The following is a 23918-nucleotide window of genomic DNA, read 5'->3' as shown; positions in this document are numbered from 1 at the left end:
TTATATTGGTTATTTATCAGATTTCACTAAGCATATGTTTTAAATCCTGAAATTATACATGAAGATTCTATATACACGCTCACATATTAACAACACATAAAGATGATATTGTACTCATGGATATTCTATCTAGAGCTTAAATCTGAATATATTTTAAGTGAGTATTTTAGAAACACTCCAAGGTTGCATCATTTAAGGGTGGCCTTGGTTTGGTTTCATCACTGGATCCATATGGTTAAGCTCTGAACCTATTTATTTAGGGCAATCTAATCCAGTCTAAACAAAGGCAACAAGAGAGGTCCTGGATTGTGAGACCTATGTATTTCATTTTAACCATGAAATTTGGATGCAGAGTGGTGCTTTGATGTGAATTGGAGACCATAACAGGGAACAAATTGCTTTGAGTTTCCTAGGATATAATCACGCTGGGTTGCTAGGACTTTCGTTCTCCTGCTGGGAAAGGATTAGGCTTTCTGTTGATTCTGTAAGAAAATTAATTTAACAGCCTTTCAGGAATCTCTCCATCACCTGGCTAGAAGAATTGGAAGAATTTTAGTCAACTAGTTAATTATATTCTTTCCAATCTGTTTTAACTTGGTCTGTTCATGTTCAGCTGCTATGCTGAGCTGTTTCCACAAAAAGAAATTCTTGCACTTTGCAATTTTGTTTTGTAATTTTTCTTCTAAATTCTAATATCTAAAAGCGTTATTTTGTTTGAGCACTATTCCTTGATTTCTTACTGGTCTAATATGTAAGTTCCCATTTTAGGTTTGTCTGAAAATGTCTCTTTTATATTTTCTACAAGGAGTGATTTGATGTACGTTCTCTATCAGAGTTATTGTTATTAATCAAAAACAATTGCATCACCTACCAGAAGAGTTAGGGGATGGTCAGATTTAGAGCACACATAAAGCTGCTGCGCCCTCGGGCTTATCTGTCTAGGACCTCAGGAAACCTTGAGTTGATCAGTAGCTTTGGTGTGAACCATCTGTTAGCCAACAGAGACCTCAATGCTTCATGAGATGGTGCAATATTGTTTAATTGCAATGAAAAATGGCTAAGGCTACACATTCTTTCCCATGGCTCTTTGGCATATAGCCAGTTACTTTTCAAAGCTTCTTTTTCTTTCACTTTAAAATGAATACAAAACCTGTGACATGTTCACAAGCTTTAAACTATGGATTGTGTCCTCTATATAGTAAATTCTACGGAAAATATGGCTCCTCCCACAGTCTAGTTTCATTTTACTTCTAACAAATTCTATTTCTTGTTAGTTCAGTCATTCATTTGCTTCATGTTGTTTTATGTAACATAGTAGGAAGAAATGTTATGCTTTATTTTTTCTCTGAGAATGCTTCTAGGTTTGTTGATATATAATCATTTGAATCTTAACAACATTTATGAGTTATAATTTGTAGAAGCAAGAAATTTTGTGGTTTTCAGTATTATTATAATTTAATAAAACAAAATCAACAAGGTTTTAAGATAATTTTTAAGAGGAAGTTCATTTACATTTAATTAAAAAGCCGAGTTTTAAGATTACATGAGGATCTTTTAAACAGAATTTTTTAGCTTCCCTTTTTTCATTGTTGAAACATTTATTCCAAATAAACTGTTCCACACTTGTTAATTAAAGGTCTTGTAGTTCCTAAAGGTATGAACTTTCAATCACAACACAAAAGACCTGCTTGATAAAAACAAGTGATTAAAATTAATGGGTAGGTGAGATGGCTCAGTGAAAAAGGCACACCCTGACAAACTTGAGGACTTGAGTTTAATTCCCACAGATTGGAAGTTGTAAATTGACTCAGAAACATTATCCTTTGACTCCCCCAAATGTGTCATGGCAAACATGTACCTGCATATAAAATGCCAAAAATTTTTATAACATAAAAATAGACATGAGCTGATTATTATTTATAGTTATGCATTGTAGGATTAAGGAATCATTTTATAAAAGTGAGCAATATATTTTTTATTTGTTACAATTTATTTATCTTACATCCTGATTGTTATCCTCTCACTGAGACCTGATAGGCTGTGGTCAGACAGTGGGGGAGGAGCCCCCCCCATCCTAGTCACGGGAAGATAGAAGTGATTGATTTTTAATTAATAGCACCATTGTAATCTTTCTTTTAAATTTTTTCTTATTTGTATTTTTTGTGTATTGGTGTTTTTCCTGCATGTGTATTTGCATGAAGATGCCAGATCTTGGAGTTTTGAATAGTTATGAGCTGCCATGTGGGTGCTGGGAATTGAACCCAGGTCCTCTGGAAGGGCAGAAGTGCTCTTAACCTCTGAAACATCTCTCCAGCCTTCCTTGTAATCTTTCAGTATGTGCTCTTGAATTACATAGCAGTAAAGAAATGGGGTTGAAAATGACTGAATTTCAGTTTTCTTTGAATTTTGAGGTAAGTTTAAAAGTAAATTTTGATAATATTAGTGAATCACCTGGGGTTTTTGTTTTGCCAGAGTGAAATATCCAAATGTTCAGGATGTAGTTTGTCACTCTTCTTCCTTACCTCTAGCCAGGACCCACCGGCTACATCTACAGAATAAAAACACATTTCTCTTCAGGAACAGAATCATACCCCCAACCTTCTGCCTTTTCTATGTTGATAAATATCTCCTGGTGGACAGGAAGAATTATACATTTAATTTTAATTGATATTACCAGTGCATATTGTCAATATATATGCAGCTTACCGATGATATATAACAGTTAAATATAAAAAGGGAATTTTCAAGTTTAAAGTTGCCACAAAGGAAGTATAATTAGTTAATAGTTTTAACATTTTCTAAATTACAGTGCTTGTATTTATTATGCAAAACCTCTTTTCTAAAATCAGCACCATTATTTTCTGCCTCTTGTGTGAAAGCCAGATTTCTTAGCCAAGCTTTTAAAAAAGCCGAGTACAATCAGAACTTTGCAGATGATTCAAATTTTATGTATCACATGGTAAAATACCAAAACCTGCAAATAAAACACCCAGTCTTCCTCACTGTTATCATCTACCACCATCTATTGATTCAAACATACTGCCTTAGTTTATCTTCTGATCCATTCTACTTATTGATTGCTTGTGTATGTGTTTGTTTATCAAACATACCTAGAAACAAAACTGTTACATAATTTCATCCTCTTGGTTTTTCTGTAAAATTTTAAAATAAGTAACATATGCTGAGGGTCTTCCCATATTAGCTCGAAGAGACAAACAGTATGTTAAAGAGGACATTTTCCATAGGAAATATGCATCCACTATCAAGAGCAACATTAAACCTGTGAGTGTTCAGTGTAAATGGAGAGAGATGGATTTAACACATATGCCGTTCATGTATTAGGATACTTGGTCCCTGATCAGTAGTACTGTTTGGGAAGGAGTAGGAGGTGTGGCCTGGTTGGAGGAGGTGTGTCATAGGGATTGGGTTTTGAGTTTTTTTTTTTAATTTTAATTTTATTAATGTATTCATATTACAACTCAATTGTTATTCCATCACTTGTATCCTCCCATACCTCTCTCCCTCCTGCTTTCACCCTATTCCCCTCCCCTAGGTCTAAGACCAAGGGTCACTTCTCCCCCACTATATGGTCATAGGCTATCAAGTGCCATCTTGGTAGCCTGCTTGTTCTTTCTTTGAGTACCATCAGGCCTCCCTACCAAGGGGAGGTGGTCAGATATGGGACAGCAGAGTTCATTTCAGAGTCAGTCCCCGCTCTCCATGTAACTGTGGAGAATGTCTTGTCCTTTGGGTAGATCAGAGTAGGGGTTCAATGTTTATTACTTGTATTGTCCTTGGTTAGTGCAATAGTTTGAGGAGAGCCTCCTGGGCCCCATTCTACCCATCAAGATGTTCTTCGTGTAGGTTTCTTTCTTTTTTATTAATTTATTCATGTTACATCTCAATTATTATCATATCCTTTGTTTCCTCCGATTCCTCCCTTCCTCCTGCTTTCACCCTATCCCCCTCCCCAATGTCTGTGACTGAGGGGGACCTCCTTCCCTGCTAAATGATCACAGGGTATCAAGTCTCCTGTTGATATCTTGTTATCCTTCCTCTGAGTGCCACCGGGCCTCACCATCAAGGGGCTGTGGTCAAATATGGGGCACCAGAGTTTGTGTGAAATTTAGTTCCTGCTCTCCACTCAGCTGTGGAAAATGTCCTGTCCATTGGCTAGATCTGGGTAGGGGTTCGATGTTTACTGCACTTATTGTCGTTGTTTGGTGCCATAGTTTCAGCAGAATCTCTAGGCCCAGATCCTCCCATCATAAGGATCTTGTAGGTTTCTAGGACCCTCTGGGTCCTTTTTTTTTTTTTCTCATCACCTATATTTCTCTTACCTAGAGTCTCAGTAGGATGCCCTCACATGTATCCCAATCTCCTGATAAGTGAAGACTGCCTGTTGCCATGCTCTCTGTCATGATGGTCAGGGACTCTAACCTTCTGAAAACTGTAAGCCCCAATAAGCTCTTTGTCCTATGAGTTGTCTTGGTTATAATTTCTTATCACAGTAATAGAAAGGTAACTAAGATGGAAAAAGTAAATAATAAAAATAGTATGCCAAAGGGAATATGTGTCCACTAACAAAAGCAACATTAAAATATGTGAATGTCAGTTGTAAGTGGAGAGAAATTGCATACTTATTTATTCTAGGCTATTTTTCTTTTAAATAACATCGTTCAATTAGACTCTATTAAGATTGTGCTAACTCATCCAATTTATTCTTTTCCATTTATTATCCTGTTAATTGGTTGTTGTCTAAAATCTTATACGCCCTTAATGCCCAAAGGTTTCCAGCATCACGTCCAGCATCCCTTGCTTTTGGTTGGGTTGCAGTCTCAATTATCATCAGGGTTTAACCTAATTTTGTGATGCATATGATCACAAAATTAGGATAATAAAAGCAAATTGGAACAAAAGTGCCTATCAAGTTTGATTTCACAAAGGCCACAAAGATCTAAAATCACCCCTTTTAAATGCATGGGTTCAACGAGTAAGGGCAGATAAACAGAAATATATGGTTGAACAAAAATATGTCATGTAATGCAGATAAGTTAAAAAGGAACTTCACCAAGCCTCATTATTCAGGTTCTTTTTGGCTCTTCTACGTAGGGATCTTTCTTTCAGTTATGGAGCAGGTCATCTGTCGCATTGTGATAGTGTGACCTATTTTTAAGAGAGGTAACTTCAAGATTTCCATACAGCTAGTGACCAAATGTAAAGGCAACACTGTCAGAATGATGTCTCAAATGCCAGAGGGGGCGGAAGCAGGTTTTGAGCCTTAACATAAGTAAAGTGTTACTCTCTTGATATTACATATTCTCAGTGATAAGACAAAGCTATAGCTAAAATGTGTGTGCAAAGACTGTATCATTTAGCTGCCTCCTTAGGACTCTGAAATACTCCACCTCTGTCTCTCTCCTCTTCATCCTCTTCTCCCCTCCTCTCACTTTCTCTCTCTTCCCTGTGTCATTCTCCTTTCCTCTTCCCTTCATATCTTTTCCAGCCTTCTTCCTCTCCTTATCTTCTCCACTTCTCTGTTTTTCTCTCTCAATCGTTCCTTCCCTTTTGTAGTAGAATAAACATGTAATAATGAGTGACTAATAGGAAAGAAAACGAAAGTATGCCAAGCCACCATTCAGAGTTTTGGAGTGAAAATAAATAGATGCCTCCTGGTGCTTAAGTAAATGAATATAATGAAGTTTTACGTAGATAATGATTGTATCTTTATCACATACAAGTGTGTTCCTATATTTATATATAATATATATGTATATTTAAATATTCAGATGTGAAAAGGAATCACTCTAGCCAAAGCATTATAATGAATTTATATCTCAATTAAATTGAATTGTAAACCACACAGTTGATTACCCTGAAGAGCCCATTTTAAATGCATATGACTCTTAATAGGTCCAATGGGAAATATGCCCTTCACTGGTGATGAATGTTGCAACTTTCAACTTATACAAGGTTACCTAGCATATTAGGGTTATATAAGAGGCTGTCAAAGCAGCTATGACTCTGTAACTTTATAATTTGAATGCTCAGGTCACAACAATTTCCTAAAATTAGATTGAAAAATTGAACAGGTGTTAATGAGTTTCTAGATTGAAAGAAAATTATCTTAAGGTTTTACTTCTATAGTATATTTTTAATAACCTTATTTTCTGCAATAACAGTTAATTTTAGAAGCTACTGTTCTGTCATCAAATGCTACTGTTGCTGTAGATGACATCAGCATATCCCAGGAATGTGAAATTTCATATAAGTCACTTCGTAGTACCAGCATACAAAAAGGTAAGATTATTTTTCTTTGGGTATTGTAACCTTAAACATTCAAGCAACTTGCTTTTATTTTTTAAAGTACATTATAGTTACTAATTCTTAAAACAGAATGCAGATTTATATATATTTTTAATATTAAGTAATTTTATTACCCAACGAATGTTTTATTGTTGTAAAGCCAATTTTGCTGATTTTATATTTTCACATCTTATTCTTGTCCCTGGTCCCTTGCTTTGTACCACTAGCACCCTTCTTCATGACTCCTTCCTTCTCCATTCCTGTCTTCTACAATAAGTATCAGGTCCCATCCCTCAGGAAAAACCGTATCAGGGTTCCCCTGAAAGAGGGAGTGGGGATTGAAAGTAGGATACAGAGACGCGAGAAATAATGGATCAAGTCAGGACATTTCTGATCAAGATTCACTTTATTGCCGACTAGCAGGAACATATATAGAGCAAGGTCAATAGGATCTATTCTTATCTCACTCACCCTAGCCCCGGGGCAAAAATGCAATAGCCTAAACCACTCCCTGTAGAACTTCCTAGTTCTCGGAGTAGTTCCTTGTAAGAACTTCCTAGATCCTCTGGGTGGTTCCAAGTTGAGACTTCTCTACTTCTTTCAAAGGTAAATAGTCCAAGGATGGCCTAGAACACAAGACCTCCTGGTGAGGTAAAGGTCAGCAACTCGAAGGTCACAGCATACAGCCTAAGCACAGGATTTCTGACATGGCAGAATTTGGCATGGGTCCCCACAAATAAGTGACCCACTGACTACAGAGTTACTTGCTTGAGTGTGGCCAATAGTTTTTCCACAGAGCAAGGGCAGCTTAACTTTAGCTATATCACTGAAGAAAATGACACCCTCTCCCAACATGCATTGATTGCCAGTAGTGAATATGTGAAGGGTGGCGCATCGTAGACCCTTCCATCATCCATGATGAGATGTGGATGAACTGAGTCTTTTGCAAGCCTTATGCAGATAAGCATGGCTGCTGTGAGTTCCCTTGAGGGCCATGTCATGTCCAGATAGCAGTGTTTGTTAAACATTTCCCATCTTGGCTCATATTCTTTATGATATTTCTATAGCTGTTGTAGTTGGGGTAGAGCTTGTCACCATTACTCAATCTAGGTACTTTGGCCAATTACTTAGTTCTTCATTAACCACAGACTGCTGAAGCAAGGAGCTACTCTGATAAAAGAAGGATCCAGAACTAATGGGTAGGTGTAAAGTTGAGTATTTTGAAGTATGCTTGACAGTATGATTGTTTAACAAAATGATAGAAGTGGGCTCTTCCTTAGAACCTAAGACATCCTGGTCAAGTATACAGAACCAAAAATGAGTTCCTTTCTATGTTATAAACCTTAAACTCAATGGGAAACACTATTCTAAAGATGATTAAAATAAAATAATAGTTAGAGGGCTTCCTCTTCAGTCTCCATTGGAGTCTCAACTAGCGTCCCCTTCATGTCCTCCCAGAAGCCTAAGTTGACTTAGGTCTCTAGCTTTGTCATGTTCCTCCCCACGATTTCTCTTTTGTCTGCAGGCTCTCTGTCCCACCACCCCTGCTCTCTCTCCCCAGGCCTGATGTCCACCCTCATTTCTGTATGCACTCCCTCTCCTACCTGCTTCCCTCTCTTCAACCCCTACATATTTCTGTTCTATTTCCCCTTCTGAGTGAGATTCATGCATCCTCCCTTGAGTCCTCCTTGTTACTTATCTTCTTTAAATCCATAAATTGTAGTATGCTTATCCTGTACTTTATGGCTAAAATCTACTTAAAAATGAGTACATACCATGTATGTCTTACTGGTCTGGGTTACTTCACTCAGGATGAACTTTTCTAGTTCCATTCATTTGTTTGCAAATTTCATGATTTCTTTTTTTAATAGTCAAGTCATCTTCCATTGTATAAATGTACCATAATTTCTTTCCATTCTTCTGTGGAAGGACATCTAGGCTGTTTCCAGTTTTGGGCCTACAAATAAAGCTGCTATAAACATAGTTGAGAAAATTTCCTTGTTGTATGATGGAGCATCTTTTCAGTATAGGCCCCGGAGCTGGGTCTTCAGGTAGAACTATTTCCAATTTTCTGAGAAAGTGCCAGATTGATTCCTAAAGTGGTTGTACAAGTTTGCCTCCCACCAGCAATGAAGGAGTGTTCCTCTCTCTCCACATCCTCATGAGCATATGCTCTCACTTGAGTTTTTGATCTTAGCCATTCTGATGGGTGTAAGATGTAATCTCAGAGTCCTTTTGATTTGCCTTCCCCTGATGACTAAGAAAAATGGGCATTTCTTTAAGTGCTTTTCTGATACCCTCTAACTAGACAAGACTTCCAGTAGTGGGAGGAGAGCACCAATCCCCACACAACAACTTTGACCCAAAATTTATCCTGATTATAAGACTAAGACATGCAGGGATAAACATAGAGTGGATAAAGCAGAGATTAGGACAATGTCAATCCAATGCCTAGCCCAACTCAAGATCCACTCCATGGGAGAGAGCCATTCCTAATATGATTAATGATATGCTGCTATGCTTGCCAACAGGAGCCTAGCAGAGTTGTCTTCTGAGAGGTTTTGCCCAGCAGCAATTTAAAACAGATTTTGAGTCTCACAGACAAACTTTAGGTGATATGTAGGGAGTCTTGTGGAAAAGTGAAGGGAAGGATAAATGAACCTTGAGATGATAGGAAATCTTTAAGAAGACCAACAGAGCCAACTAATCGAGCCCAGAGGGGCTTGTGGAGACTGAAGCACCCGCCAAGGACCATGCATGGACTGGACCTAGGCTTTGTACACAGATATAGCCTATGGGTAGCTCAGGCTTCATGTAGGTCCTCTAGTAAGAGGAGTGGGAGTCTCTCAGAAATGGACTCTGTTGCCTGCTTTTTGATCACTTCGCTCTGGTGGGACTGCCTTGCTAGGCCATAGGGGAAGAGGAATCATTTCGTCCTGATACGACCTGATAATCTGGGGTATGGGCTCCCCTTTTCTGAAGAATAGGGCAAGAGGAGTGGGGGAAGAGAGAGGGGGCAGTATATTACCATGGTATAAAGTGAATTAATAAGTAAGTTTATTAAAATACAATAATAACCAGAAAGGAACTTGGATGGAGGTACACTACAAGAAAGGATAATGATTCTCCCAGAAGTTATGAGTCAGACGTGGGCTATCTCTGTAGGCATTGTTGGCCATGGAGGGTACTTGGGTCCCTCAAAGACAATTTCCATTGTTCTTGACTATCTACCAGAACTTGTTAGTATAACTGCTATTGTTGCAGGCACTGTAGCACATTTTGATCATAGATCATCAAACAATTAAACTCAAGCTGAGTGGCAAGCTTCTTCCACACTGGCTAAATGTCATAGTTCCTCAGAAAGTGCTATGCAGGATCGTTGGGGGAACATGTCATCAGTAGCATTACTCAGCTGTGAGCCCTGAATGACATAATTTGTGTGTGTGTGTGCGCGCGTGCCTGTGTGCGCGCGCTCGGGCCTTCCTGGCTGCTGAGGATGCTAAGCTAAAACAACTGCTGGGAATCATTGCCTTTAGGACCAACCTGTGCTGCTACACACACACACACACACACACACACACACACACACACACACACACAGAGAGAGAGAGAGAGAGAGAGAGAGAGAGACAGAGACAGAGACAGAGACAGAGACAGAGACAGAGAAAGTGAGAGAGAGCACACTATTCTCTATTGAGATCTAGAATAAAGAGTCTACTTTAAAAGTGAATACTTTTTACTTAAAAATTAAATTTATAGGCTATACTTTCATATATATATGCAAAAGTAAAATTTGGATGGTTAATATTTTTATCTCCTTAAACATTTAACTGTTAAAATTAACACATAATAAATGTGTATGTTTATGGGTGAAGGTATGATTTTCCAATATATGGATACAGCATATACTGAATAAATAAGGTCACTTAACACTTCTACCTCCTCAGTATTGTAGCTCTTGAATCTATCTATCTATCTATCTATCTATCTATCTATCTATCTATCTATCTATCTATTATCTATCTATCATCTATCTTCTACCTACTTATCTATTTATCTATTATATATCCATCTATTTATCTATTATATATCCATCAGTTATTTTCTATCTACTCCTGCTAACACCATCTTCACTAGTCCCTATATATGAAAGGTGGTATTTTCCTACTTTTTGCTGTCTTTTTCATTTTACTGGTGTGCATATTTTCACTATGTTATTGTCTATATATCATACTTAAAGCCCAAAAAGGCCAGAAAAGAGTGTGATTCTATAGTATTTACAACTGGAGTTACTAATGTTTGTGAGCCATCATCTGGGTCCTGGAAATAGAGCCCAGGTCTTCTAGAAGAGCAGGAAGGGCTCTTAACCACTGAGCCATCTCTCCAACCCATGATTATCCTCCTCCCACTTTTGTATATCTGTATTCTTACTTCTTACATATTTACAGATATGTTGTTACATGTTCTCTATCAGGTTGTTTTCAAATTTGTGGATAATAAATGATTAAATGAATAAATGAGACAAAGTAATTGTTATGTTGTCACAATTACCTACTTACTTATAAATTCTAGGTCTCTACTTGATGAGATATGAATATGCATAACATTTAACATGTTATGTGCCGAGAATTGTGAATGCTCTGAAAGTTTACCCTCTCTGTAAATTAACGGCTTCACACACTGCAATTCCTGGGATACTGGTGGAAGAATGGAGTTCCTGCCTTAAGCAGATGCCCTTATCTTTAAGAATATGGTAGTCAGTGTGGGCATTAGGTCTGAGCTGCTCTTTCTTGATGCTTTACCTGGAGAACACAAAAATGCAGGGGGGTGTGTGTATGACGTAGGTTTACAAAGAAATTGGGGATCTCAGGCTTATACAGCCCAATTCTTTTACAATAGACTGCATGCCAACTTGTTTATGCAAATCAACTTGGATTTTATGCAAAGTTCACCTTTGTTATGTAGGATAGTCAGTTGCCCTGTGCAGAGCCTAGCTATTTGCTATTTAATTATCCTTGAAAGAACAGTCTGAAACTAAAAGCTGGTCAATGATTGCTTGCCATCATAGGTGGGTGCCGAAGCATGAAATATGCATGTAGAATTGACTATTAAAAGAATCCCTACTGGATACATCACAGGATTCTTTTAAATACATATTACAGTTATAAGTTTTGGGTTTTTTAAAAATACTACTCAGCTATAAAAAAAACAAGGGAATCTAGAAATTTGTAGACAAATGGAGGAAATTAGAAATGATCATACTGAGTGAGTTAACCCAGAAACAGAAAGATTCACATGGTATATACTCACTTATAATTGGACACTAGCCCAAAAGGCATGCCCCATGAATGTCTTCATTTACCAGGAGATTGGGACAGATGTAGGACATCCTACTTCGACTCTAGGTAAGAGAAATACTGGAGATGGGCTAATAGAAGGATCCAGAGGATCTTAGAAACCTACAAGAAGAACATTGTAACAGGTGGATCAGGGCCCAGGGGTGTCTACTCAAACTATTGCACTAACCAAGGACAATACAAGTAGTAAACACTGAACCCCTACTCTGATTTAGTCAATGGACAGCACATCCTCCACAGTTAGGTGGAGAGCAGGGACTAGCTCTGACATGAGCTCTGGTGCCCCATATTTGATGACCTCCCCTTGGTAGGGAGCCTTGGTTGCACTTAAAGAAAGAATAGGCAGACTACTAAGATGAGACTTGTTAGCCTGCGGCTATAAAGTAGGGTAGGAGATCCCCCTAGGACATGGACCTAAGGGAGGGTAATAGGGTGGGGGTGGGAGGGTAGGAGGAAAGAAAGGATGCAAGTGATGCAAGAACAATTGAGCTGTAATCTGAATAGATTAATTAAAAAATAATTTATTCACATTACATCCCAATTGTTCTCCCTTTCACCCTTTTTCCCTCCCCTAGACCTCTGACATAAGGAGACCTCTTCCCCCACCATATGATCACAGCGTATCAGGTCTCATCCGGATAGCCTGCTTACCCTTCTTCTGCGTGCCACCAGGCCTCCCCACCAAAGGGAAAGTGGTCAAATAGGGGGCACCAGAGTTCATGTCAGAAGCAGTCCCCGCTATCCCCACAACCCTGCAGAATGAGCTATCCATTGGCTAGATCAGGATAGGGGGTCTAAGTTTACTGCATGTATTGTCCTTGGTTGGTATAGCAGTTTGTGCAGCCCCCCTGGGTCCAGATCCACCAGCATTGATGGTCTCCTTGTGATCTGGTGCGAACTAAGGGAATCCAACTGTTTAATTAAACAAAGCATCGTGGTGGGTGTTGATGCAGTGTGATGTCAAAGTGAAGAAACTCAATGAAGCGGGAGGACCTATGACTCTCTTAAGGTAGCCAAATACCTCATCGTCTAATCAGTTATAAGCTTGTAATAGGGACAATTGTGTTTTAAATACATTTTAACTAATAAAGAAAAATATAAATTTATAAATACTAAAATATATGCATGATAATACAAAGAAACATTATTGTTTAAAATGCAGGAGGTTTGAAGACCAAATGTTGTAGTGTTTTATATATACACTGACTTTCCTTTAGAATGTGCCATTCTTTCCATTCATTTATACAGACTCCTTTTTTATTTCATAGTTCATTATAAATCTTTCTCAGTTACATATTACATTTCAAGTAGTTAATGAATATTAACTGTTGATGAAGTTCAGAGCTCAGTTATTTCAACCTTATCTTAACTTCAAGCATACAGTCACTTGAAGGCATGATAAAGCTAAAACAAAATAATTACAAAAGCAGAGAACATGCTGTGAAATAGGGATATAGTATTAGCACAATGAACTTTAAAATAGTAACTGCCTAACCAAAGCACAGCCTTAGTGCACATAAGCCACCACACTAGAATACTCAACTTTTATCCCTCACACAATTGATAGCCTATGACCATATAGTGGGGGAGGAGGTCCCGCTTGATCATAGACCTAGGGGAGGGGAATATGGTGAAAACGGGAGGGAGAGAGGAAAGGGAATATACAAGTGATGGCATAACAATTGAGTTGTAATCTGATTAAATTAATTAAATTATTTAAAAAGAGAAACTCCTAAAGCTAGAGAAGAACTAGTATGTGACTGTGTGTGTGTGTGTGAGTGTGTGTGTGTGTGTGTGTGTGTGTGTGTGTGTGTGTGTGTGTGGTGTATATACATATGTATATGTATGTATGGAGATCAAAGATCCATATCAGGTGTCTTCCTTGAGTATTCTCCAGCTTATATTTTTTTGACAGGATCTCTCTGAAGCTCCACCTATTGTTTTAGCTGGTCTTAGCTAACCAGCAGGGATCCACCTGTCACCCCATCCTCCTCCTAGCACTGAGGCTACAGACACTTACTTTCATTGCCAAGTTTTTACATAGGTGCTACAGATCAAACTTGGGCACTTTATGTGACAGGCACTTTGCTGACTGATCCATCTGTCCAGTCCTTAGAATAAAAAGATCTTAAAGGAAGGATAGAGTCAATTTTATAGATTTATTCTTATCTGTGTTTATCTAGTTTACAGCCTGGTCATGTTAGAATTGTTAAAAAGTTATTTTAAATAACATGTTTTTTTTTTATTTTTTAAAGAAGTTTATATCATATTTTATCATACTCAGTATCTCTCTTTCTTCTAATTCCTTTCAGATTTACTCCCACCTCCCTACCCACCCAACTTTGTGCTCTCTCCTAAAACCATTGAGGCCAGTTTCTCTTACCCAACTACACTTGGGTGTGGGGCCAGCCCTGAAGTGGGGCTAACATACAAGGGATCACAGTCATAAAGAAATATGATTCTCCTTGTCCCAGAAGCTCTCAAATACCAACCGTTCTTCAGCTAGTAGGGTATTATTTTGTGTCCACCTAACCCCACTCCAAGCTGGGATTTTTTTTTTTCTGATTAAAGGCACATGCTATCACAATCACTGTGAGTTCATATGTGCATCTGCCCTGTAGTGTCCGGAAGAGACTGTTTCCTTAAAAGTATCTGCCACTTCTGGCTCTTACACTTTTTCTCTCCCTTCTTTTCTGAAGCATCCTGAGCCTAAAGTGAAGGTATGTGGTATAAACATCCTATGTTGGGTTAAGCATTCCAAAGACTCTTATTTTCTACATGTTGACCAGATGGAGGTCTCTGTGTTAATTGGCTTCTATGGCAAATGAGGAGAATAGACTCTGGCAAATTGTCTTCTGATTGCTACATGCAGGCAGCAATTTTCTTCATACAAGTAAATGTTAACAAAACACACAAAATGTTAACAGAACAGTAATTTATCTTGGGTATTCCTTGGAGATTAAATAAGATGGCAGTTGTTTCAAGATGTTTTCCACACAGAATCAGTGGCTATTGGCTCAGATATCTATGGTCTACAGTGGTGGCCTTTGAAATTTGAATTTATTTTATTTCATTGTTTTATAGATATGGAATTTTTTCATGCAGGGATGTTTGGGTGCCACATGTTTGCCTGGTGCCCAGGGATGCTGGAACATGGTGTTAGACTTCCTAGAAGTGGATGAACACACAGTTGGAAGGCACCATGTGGGTGCTAGGAGACAGTCGAGGGTCCTCTGGAAGAGCAGTGAGTGCTCTTAACCCACAAACTATTGCTGCAGTCCCAGATTCCTACTTCTAAGAACCATTATCCACAAGTTCCAGCTATGGTCTTTTAAACTTAACCTCAGCATCTGGCTATATGGCTGAGACGACACAATATTGTGTTCACTGCCACTACATATCAGGGCATATTTCCTGCTAAGGGTTTTAAAGTTTTATGTGATACCCAAAATATCAGTTGAGAATCTTCTTTTATATATTTTGTGCTTATTCCTCTCATTCAAACCACCAAAGCAGTTCCAATATAGCAAAAACCAAAACAAGACAGGGCTATATAGACAGTCTGGATCTTTACCATTCAAAGTGTTCTGGGTTACTACACTTGTTCAATTTCTTACTCAACAAATGGCTGCAAAACTGACAGTGATGAAACTATTTGTCAGCCCCACCAATTGTCTTCTAACACTCTCTCCCCAGAGGTGACAAATGTAATTATAATTAACATAATTAATATATCCCACTTGAGTAATTTTTCTCACAATAATTAAAAGCCATTGTAGAGTCATTAGCTTTTCTGCCCATAGTCATAGAAAAGACAAGCATAAGTTTCACAAATTCTGTGTCAACAGGCATTCGGTTACAACTGGAATTGCCCATAGTCCAAAGCTTCCTGCATGTGAACTCTGAGCAAATGGTGTTTGCAATATTGTTTTTGCAGGCATTACTTGTAGTGGAATTAATTGCAGAAGTCAATAATGCCCCCAGAAGCAGTGGCAGATCTCTGAACCTCAATTACTCAAATACACCCCGAGTGTTGCATCTTGTGGTCATAAATGGCTATGCCATGGAAAATGTCTATGGTGGTTCTGGAAAGGTATATGAACAATTAGTGGCTAGCTTAGAGACTACATCATTACATTTATAAGTAATTAAGCTTTTTAAAGGTGCATGGGAACATGGATATGAAAAATAATAGAAAAGCACCTCTGAGTTTTAATAGCATTTTTATTAAAATTGTTTTCTCTTAAAATTATTTTTCTTTAATACATAAAAATTTTGTATACTTATATGGTGCCATTTAGTGTTTGAATACGTTTACTGCAAGAAATTTTAAAAAATACTTAAGGAGACAGACATGCATAGAATGATATTACGTTCATGGAAACAATGTCTGTCTCCTTAAGCATTTTTTAAATTTCTTGTAGTAAAAGTATTCAACACTCTCTTTTATCTTCTTTGGAATGTGGAGCAGTATCGTGTTTCTCAGTCTCCCTGCTATGCAATAACTCAACATAGCTACTGGTTCCATCCCATCCATGGCTTATGAAACAGTGGCCAACCTTTACCCATCCCTTACTTCTCTTTCATTTCTTGTATCATTTTTCTACTCTCAACTCTAAGATCAAACTCTAAGATCAACTGTATTGGATTCCACACAGGAGTCAGGGCATGGAGTATTTGCTTTGCCTTCCTGGATTCCAGTTCTTGCCTATTGGAAACAATGCTGCAAAAGTTCTTGCAAAGCTGATTCCTTTTACAGAGTGTTGTTGAAAGGTCCAATTCTAAGAGAATTAAAAGGCCGCTCAGTGGTGTTTCTAGTCCTACTACCATTCACTATGTCCACAGCATCATGTTCCTTGTTATGTGAAAATCGTGTTTCCTCTCTGGGCGGCTGTATGAGCTACACACTGTATAGCAGCAGCAATGTAGTCTCTCCTGATTTTATATAGCAAGAACGCTTAAATCCTCTGTTGAAGTTCATCTGAAACAGGGATCAAAGCATTTGCTTCACACATCTAAATATTTTGGATCTTTTCAAATCTATGTATATTTATATTTTACTTGTATATTATGTAGTTGATATAGATACAGCTTTTAAACCACAAAAATTTAAGCATTCTTTGGATTTTATTTTTAGCTCACAGTTATTCCTTTTCATTTTTGAATACCATTTAATTTTGCTTCTCAAGAGTTTTAAGTTTAAGAAATCATTATTCTAGGTTTGAAATGCATTCTTCATATTGCATATTTATAGTTGTACATGCTAACTGAAATATGGGTTATATTTATTATAGTACTCAGTATTCAAAAGTACTTTAGATGGTTTTACACATTTCATCAGTTTTGAGAAGAGTTGAAGTGATACACAGGTCAAATTTTGGGCAGGAAATGTCATAGAAAGGAAATATATTTTGATATTATATATTGTAGAGAAACCATCAGACATTAGATGTGACATGGTTTTCTCATGTATAAATAGCATTTTGAAATTTTAAGATGATTTCTCACTAGCTTAAAATGCTAGTAACTTCATTTACTTCATACTTTCATCCAAAGAATGATTGATTCTTTAGTTATATGACTTAGGAGACACAGGTCCTATTCTCAGTCAAAATCACCCAGTGGAGAAAGATGTCAATGAATCCACTCAGAAATGGGAATCTTTTTTTAAAAGATTGAACATTCTATTAAGTGAATTCAGATAAGGCTGTTTGGTTTATCTTTTTTTCCAATGTAATGATCAAATTTTTCCTTCTTCTTTTTCCAACTCTTTAATAAAAGAGTGCTTTATGGGAAGTCTAATTCCACACTACAACTTGGTCATATATGGCACTGGTGAAATTACCTACTTTATGTGAAATGCAAGACCTTTTTCTATGCCCACCTTGGCTTTGAATAATGACACAGAGATCTATTATATTATTAAAAGCTTAAGACACTATAGCTGGGCAGATCCTCAGCTGTTCTAACCTGGTGATACTGGCCTGGCCTACTTCATAGCCATGAGGCCCATGAGGCTGCCATCTTAGTCTCATCCTGCCACCTATATCTTCATCCATGTCCCAATAGTGATTTCTTCCTCTCTCCCTCTGGTCTCCCTGTGAGACCCTCTCCCTGGCCTGGGATCTCCCTCCTTATCCTCTCTTGCCCAGTTATTAGCTGTTCAGCTCTTTATTTAACCAATCAGAAGGTGGTGGTGAGCAATGTTCACAACATACCAAGGCAGGAGATGCTTTATAATGACAATGCCAAAGTCCGGACTGCAACCATATCTCTGGGTTACGGAATTCAGAATTTGAATACACAGCACACAGAAAACATCATCGGACACTTTATCCTAAACTCACTTTTCTTTCTTCATAAAGAAACACCATCTTCATCACCTGTGGCATAGGGTTATTGTGGGATTATACAAAGTGCTCTGGAGAGTCTCTTGTGCTGGTAATTTAGTAGCTGTTAACCCTCATGCTACTACCCTCTTGCAGTTCATGGCTTGCATTCTTCCTCGCCCTTCTCTTCTCTTTCTTCTCTAAATCAGTTTGTGGGAGTTAACCAATTTCTAAGCACGTGTCCTAGAAAAACATTCTACACCAATCAGGTGACCCACATAACAATATTTGCAATACCAACCCCTATGAGAATCAGGAAGGAGATAAAGGAAGTATAAAGTATAAAGGAAAACTGAGTGTTTGAATCAGGGACTGTCCCTTATGATTTTTTTTGTTTTTTGTTTTTTTTTTTTTATAAAATGCTCTGGAGAAACAAACTTGCCACTTATGTTGAAGGAGGGAAAATAACACTATTGTTAGAGCAAAGTAGCAAATGTTAGAAATTCCTTAACCAATGCAGCTGGGTAATGCTGCTTTCCAGAAAGAATGTTTGGGAAAAACCGAATTTGTGAAGTTGAACACTCTGCCTTCTCCATATCCTGTGTGAAGAACATGTCATTGTTTCAGACCGGGAAAGATTTGTATTTTTCCTTCTGTGATTCTTGGTAACTTAAAGAGTGCGGTGGGGGCATATCCACTTGAGTGCTACGTTCCCAAGGCAGGTGACTCTGTGCAAGCGATCTAAGAAAGCCTCCTTTCTCTTCTTCAGTTGCCGATTGTGATTTTGAAGCAAACAGCTGTGGGTGGTTCGAAGCCAGTGGTGCTGACCATTTTGACTGGATGTGGAGCTCCCCAAATGATCTTTCTGCTGATTTCAAGCAACAAGCCCCACCTGGAGACCACACTCATGGCACGGCTAAAGGTAAGGCGCTATCAATGTTTTACACATGTCTGTTGATTGCTGGCTTAGACGTGTGTGTGTGTGTGTGTGTGTGTGTGTGTGTGTGTGTGTGTGTGTGTATGAAGATCACAGCATGGTAGGATGACATTGATAATCAGTTGTGCTGTCTGCAAGAATTGATTTCTTTGTATGTGATATGATTGGAATTGATACATTCTTGCCTGTATTGACTGAAACTATAAATTGACTGTTAACGTCACTCAGATGCATCTGATTAAATACAAAAAGCAAATTTTTCTATGGTTATTGGCTTTTATTGCTGTGCCATTTTAATTTTAACTGGACAAGAAACTTCCTTGGCATTGCCTTAAGAGACAGAAGAGCTCTCGTGGCATTGCAGAATTCAGTAGGTAAACTTACTACTTTGTTTTTTCATCCCCACAGGGCATTTCATGTTCATTTTGAAGAACAGCAGCAACTTGTTTCAAACTGCTAAACTTCAGAGCCCGACTTTCAGCCAGACAGGGCCCGGGTGTACACTGTCATTCTGGTAACTGTTGTCTGATGCTGAATTAGCCTAGTAAGGTGATGGCTGCAGGCAAATCCCTGTACTTGATAGCTATTCATTTTACCCCTGGTTGCACTTTACAGTGATTACTGAATTAAATTAAAGCAACTTTAACTTCAGAGTATATTATCAGTTTTGGTTATTGTACTTCTTAATGTGAAAGAAGGCTTCCTGTCTTCCATTGGGTTTTAATTTAATTAGGAGTCTCCTTGTGTCTCGCAAGAGGCTTCCAGCGTTATGAGAGCCATACAATATGCATCTCAGTGGACAAATTCTTGCAAATGGGCAGCCACAAGTACTATGGGAAGGAACTGTGCCCATTACTATAATTCATTAGTAATTGGCGTGAGTGGAAGAGTCCGAAGATCAACTCTCTGGTCTCCTATAATGTTTTCATTTCTCACATTGGTTTTCTTTCAGGTTTTATAACTATGGACTGTCAGTGGGGGCAGCTGAGTTGCAGCTACATCTAGAAAATTCCAGGGATGCCACAGCTCTCTGGAGAGTATTGTATAACCAAGGCAACCAGTGGTCAGAGGCAACTGTCCAGCTAGGACGCCTCACTGGGCCCTTCTACCTGACACTAGAGAAAGTCAGTATGGCCGTTTATAGTGGGGTCTCTGGCGTTGATGACATCCGTTTTGAGAATTGTGCTCTTCCACCTCCTGTTGAGCTTTGTGACGAGCCAGATCACTTCTGGTGTAGACAGACAAAGGCTTGCATTGGAATCCATCAGCTCTGTGACCTGGTTGATGACTGTGGAGATCGCACAGATGAGATTGACTGTGGTAAGTTACATTTTTTTGTGGGGGTGTGTACTATGTGGTTTGGGGCTTTTGGTCTTGATTCATTCTCTGCTTTAGAGGCAATCAAGCCAATGACTAAATCATAGTTGAAAAGTTGATGAATACTGTATGGTTGATTAATCAAATTAACTAAACATGTCAGTCTTTTTTATTACTAAAGACCGCTATGTGTGTGAATGCTTCTGCCTGCCATAGTGCATGTGTGGAGGTCAGCACAACTTTATGAGTCAATTCTCTCCTTCCACCATGTGGGTAATGGGGATCAAACTCAAGTTGTCAGGCACAGTGGCAAGTGCCTTTACTAGCTGAGCCACCATGCCAGCTCCTTGCCATTCTTAAGTAGGTTTACCAACCAGCTGCAGGAGAGATACATCAGTAAGAATGAATACAGTGCTCCTGCCTTCATGTGTTTCACAGTCGAACTGAAGAGAGAAACATTTAAGTATTTATTAATGGGAAAATATATAATTACGATTTTAGCTTGAACTGTGGAGAAAGGTATAGTATGCCTTTATAGACTAATAAAATTGGATTTTCTGCAGGTGATAATTTATCCAAGATATGAAACTTGGTGAGTGAGACTTACGTTCAGAAGCCATGAAGACAGATGAAAGTTGTATTGTATAAAGAGAGCACAAATCAGAGATGGGATATGGACGAGGGACAAGGTGAAGGATCTCTGTGATCTACACTGAAAAAAAGCACTCTTTATTTTAAAGGTGTTTAGAGTGGTGGTAGCACTCAAAGTTGACATATGTAAATGTTAGTGTGGGTGTGATAGAACTAGTGGATTTGAGAACAGACTTAGGGGATATGTTAGGGAGCATTGCAGGATAATTTCTGAAAGAGAATCGCTTTGACAGTGAGGCCTGAGCTAGTGAGAAAGTACAGAGGAAGAACCTGCATGGGGCGGGGGTTGCTTGTTTGTTGTTTTGTTTTCTAGGAAGAGAGAGTGAAGTGCTGAGGCTCAGTTATTTTTCTGCTGTCAAACTGCTGAATGTTTGTGGAATCTTGCTGTGGTCTGGCCCTCAGTTTCCTGAGCCTGGCTCCCACAGATCCTGTGAAAATAAATTAGCCACTAACAGAACTATTTGTTGAAAAAAATCTGTTACAAAATGTTTCTATCATTCTTGGACTCATATCCTTGTCTAAAGATAATTTATAAATTTCAAGCTTATGTGTTTCATAAATTAGAAAACTCATTAGAAGCCAAACTGAAATGGTGGAATATTCAGTGCCCCATAGAAAACAGAATTTTCATATAAGTCACTGGAATGTGGTGTGTGTGCGATCTTTGATATGTGTGCTATTAAAAACACATTAAAGTCCAAATTACTATTTAACTCACAAAAGTTACACAACTCTTATTTGAATGGATAGAGTTAACATTGATTTTGACAGTGGTAATCATATGATATATATATATATATATATATATATATATATATATATATATATATATATTTGGTCAAAAGTCTAATTTAGTCTTTGCAAATTCAGAAAGAGTTTTAGCTTTTTAAAATTCTCAAAATTGCTTTTCAAACATCCTGATATTAGTAGAATAAAGTATGGTGTTATCATAGTATAAATAAATGTAATCATAGTTTCAGCATATTTCTTGCTTATTTAATGGTACAGAGAAATAATAGTGGCATACATTGAGACATTACCTTATTCAATATACTATGCAATACACATCCCAATTTTAAAGTTGTATTTGCCGCAGGGTGCATGGAGATGTGGTCCTCCAGTGAAGGGTAGAGTTCCATACGTTCTATTTTGGAATCAAGATTGAGTGTAGAGTCAATGTGCCAACGATCAATGTAAAAACTTGTTGGCCTTAGTGTCAGTTTTATGTCAAAAACTCTGCAGTTTGACATCATCTTTCTGCTTCACAGCCAAACACTGACATGTGGGGAGTACCTGGAATGTCCCCAGTTCACATCACAGCTGGCTTGATTAGTCACAAATGAGGATTCAGCAGACAAAAGCCCATCTTCCTGCTGACATCTGCTTACTGGTTCCCTTCATTAGGCCCGAGCTTCTCTTCTCGCCTGTCCACACAGATGATTTGTTCTCGCCCAGTTGCTTTGCTTCACCTGCACTCTTATTGATTGTTCAGGGTGCTTGCTCACCTTTGGCACCAAGAGCCATCACTAAGATGAATAGTCAAAAGACAGATGACATTTATATTTAAAATATTAGAATATAAATGGAGCTAAAATATAAAACTAACTATGAATTCTAAATCTTGTCTCCTTGGCCCAAGACTTCCAAATATGTATATATATTAATCTCATTTGTTCTAAAGCAAATTTCTGGTGCCAACAAGAGCTTCATGTCTTGAAAAATGAACATGCTCCAACACTACCCTAAAAATAGAGTATTTGATTGATGAGGTCTTAGTCAATTCTTTTTAAGTTTGACTGAATGATGTCAGAAGTTTGAAAGCCCACCATTAGTGTGCTGTGATGGGAATATAAAGTAGTCACTATGGAAATCAGCATGGAGATTTGTCAACATACCTAAAAATGGAGCTGAGCTACCACTTAATTTTGGCTGTACTACTACTGGGCATATACCTGAGGGAATACAAGATACTATATAGTGGGCATTGCTGTACAGATGGCTATATTTATTCATGAGCGCCAACTTAGGGAATCTGCCTTAATGCTCTTCAATGGAATAAATGGACATATTAAATGTTGTGCATATATCCAATGGTATTTTGTTCAGGCACAAACAAAAACAAAAGTATCAAATTCTTCCATCTTATCTCTACACCTGAGATTCTTTCCTCCTGTTCAGATATATCCATGGACAGCTCATTCTCCATGGTTCTGGAGACAGTGGGGACTGCCTCTGACATGAACTCTGGTGCCCCTGATTTGTTCACTTCCCTTTGATGGGAACACAGAGGAAGGAGAAGCAGGCTATCCGGATGAGAACTAATAGGTTGTGGTCATATGATGGGGGAGGAGGTTGCTTTCTGTCAGAGGTCTAGGGGAGGGGAATAGAGCCCAAGAGGGAGGGAGGGAGGGAACAGGAAAATAAGCAAGGGGATAACAATTGGGATGTAATCTGAATAAATAATATTAAATTAAAAATTTAAAAGTAAGTCAAAAAAGAACAAAATCATGTCATGTACAGGAAAATTGATTAAAAACAGAAGCTATCATATTGAGTGAAATAAGCTAGACTTCGAATAACAAGTATGCCATCCTTTCTGTCATGTGTGAAGTCTGATGGAAAAGAGATGAGCTTGTTTAGAGCAATGGTACAGCAGTTAAGAGCACTTACTGCTCTTCCATAGGACCTATGATCAGTTCCTAGTACCCACATGGCACCTCACAGCTGTTTATGACTCCAATTCCAGGTGATCCAATAAATTTTCTAACCTCCATGGCCTCTTGCATGAATACAGTGTACTTAGGGACAGTAAGCCTGCACATACACAAAAACACATATTTTAAAAATTGATGGCATGTAAGTGGGGCTATTAGAAAAAAAGGAAGGCAGACACCATGACTAAGGCAACTTATATAAGACAGAGTTTGTTGAGGGCTTGCAGTTTTGGAAGATGAAAGTTGATGACATTATGCTAAGGAGCATGGGAGCATGGGAGCATGGGAGCATGGGAGCATGGCATCT

At 38.2% G+C, this 23918-nt stretch overlaps 1 protein-coding gene across 1 annotated transcript in view; it reads left to right on the top strand.

Moving 5' to 3' along the window:
- The window catches only part of Malrd1 (MAM and LDL receptor class A domain containing 1), a 641297-nt gene that overhangs the window by 114265 nt on the left and 503114 nt on the right, over window positions 1-23918 (top strand). Inside the window, exons 13-16 of the mRNA XM_051151281.1 lie at window positions 6183-6300; window positions 18762-18914; window positions 19338-19443; window positions 19882-20249. Of these exons, the coding sequence (XP_051007238.1) occupies window positions 6183-6300; window positions 18762-18914; window positions 19338-19443; window positions 19882-20249 (745 nt within the window). The remainder of the gene's footprint in view (window positions 1-6182; window positions 6301-18761; window positions 18915-19337; window positions 19444-19881; window positions 20250-23918) is intronic.

This window comes from Acomys russatus, chromosome 9 (assembly GCF_903995435.1).
Source record: "Acomys russatus chromosome 9, mAcoRus1.1, whole genome shotgun sequence".
In the NCBI taxonomy this organism is placed as follows: domain Eukaryota; kingdom Metazoa; phylum Chordata; class Mammalia; order Rodentia; family Muridae; genus Acomys; species Acomys russatus.
This window is presented reverse-complemented; position numbering and strand designations above follow the sequence as displayed.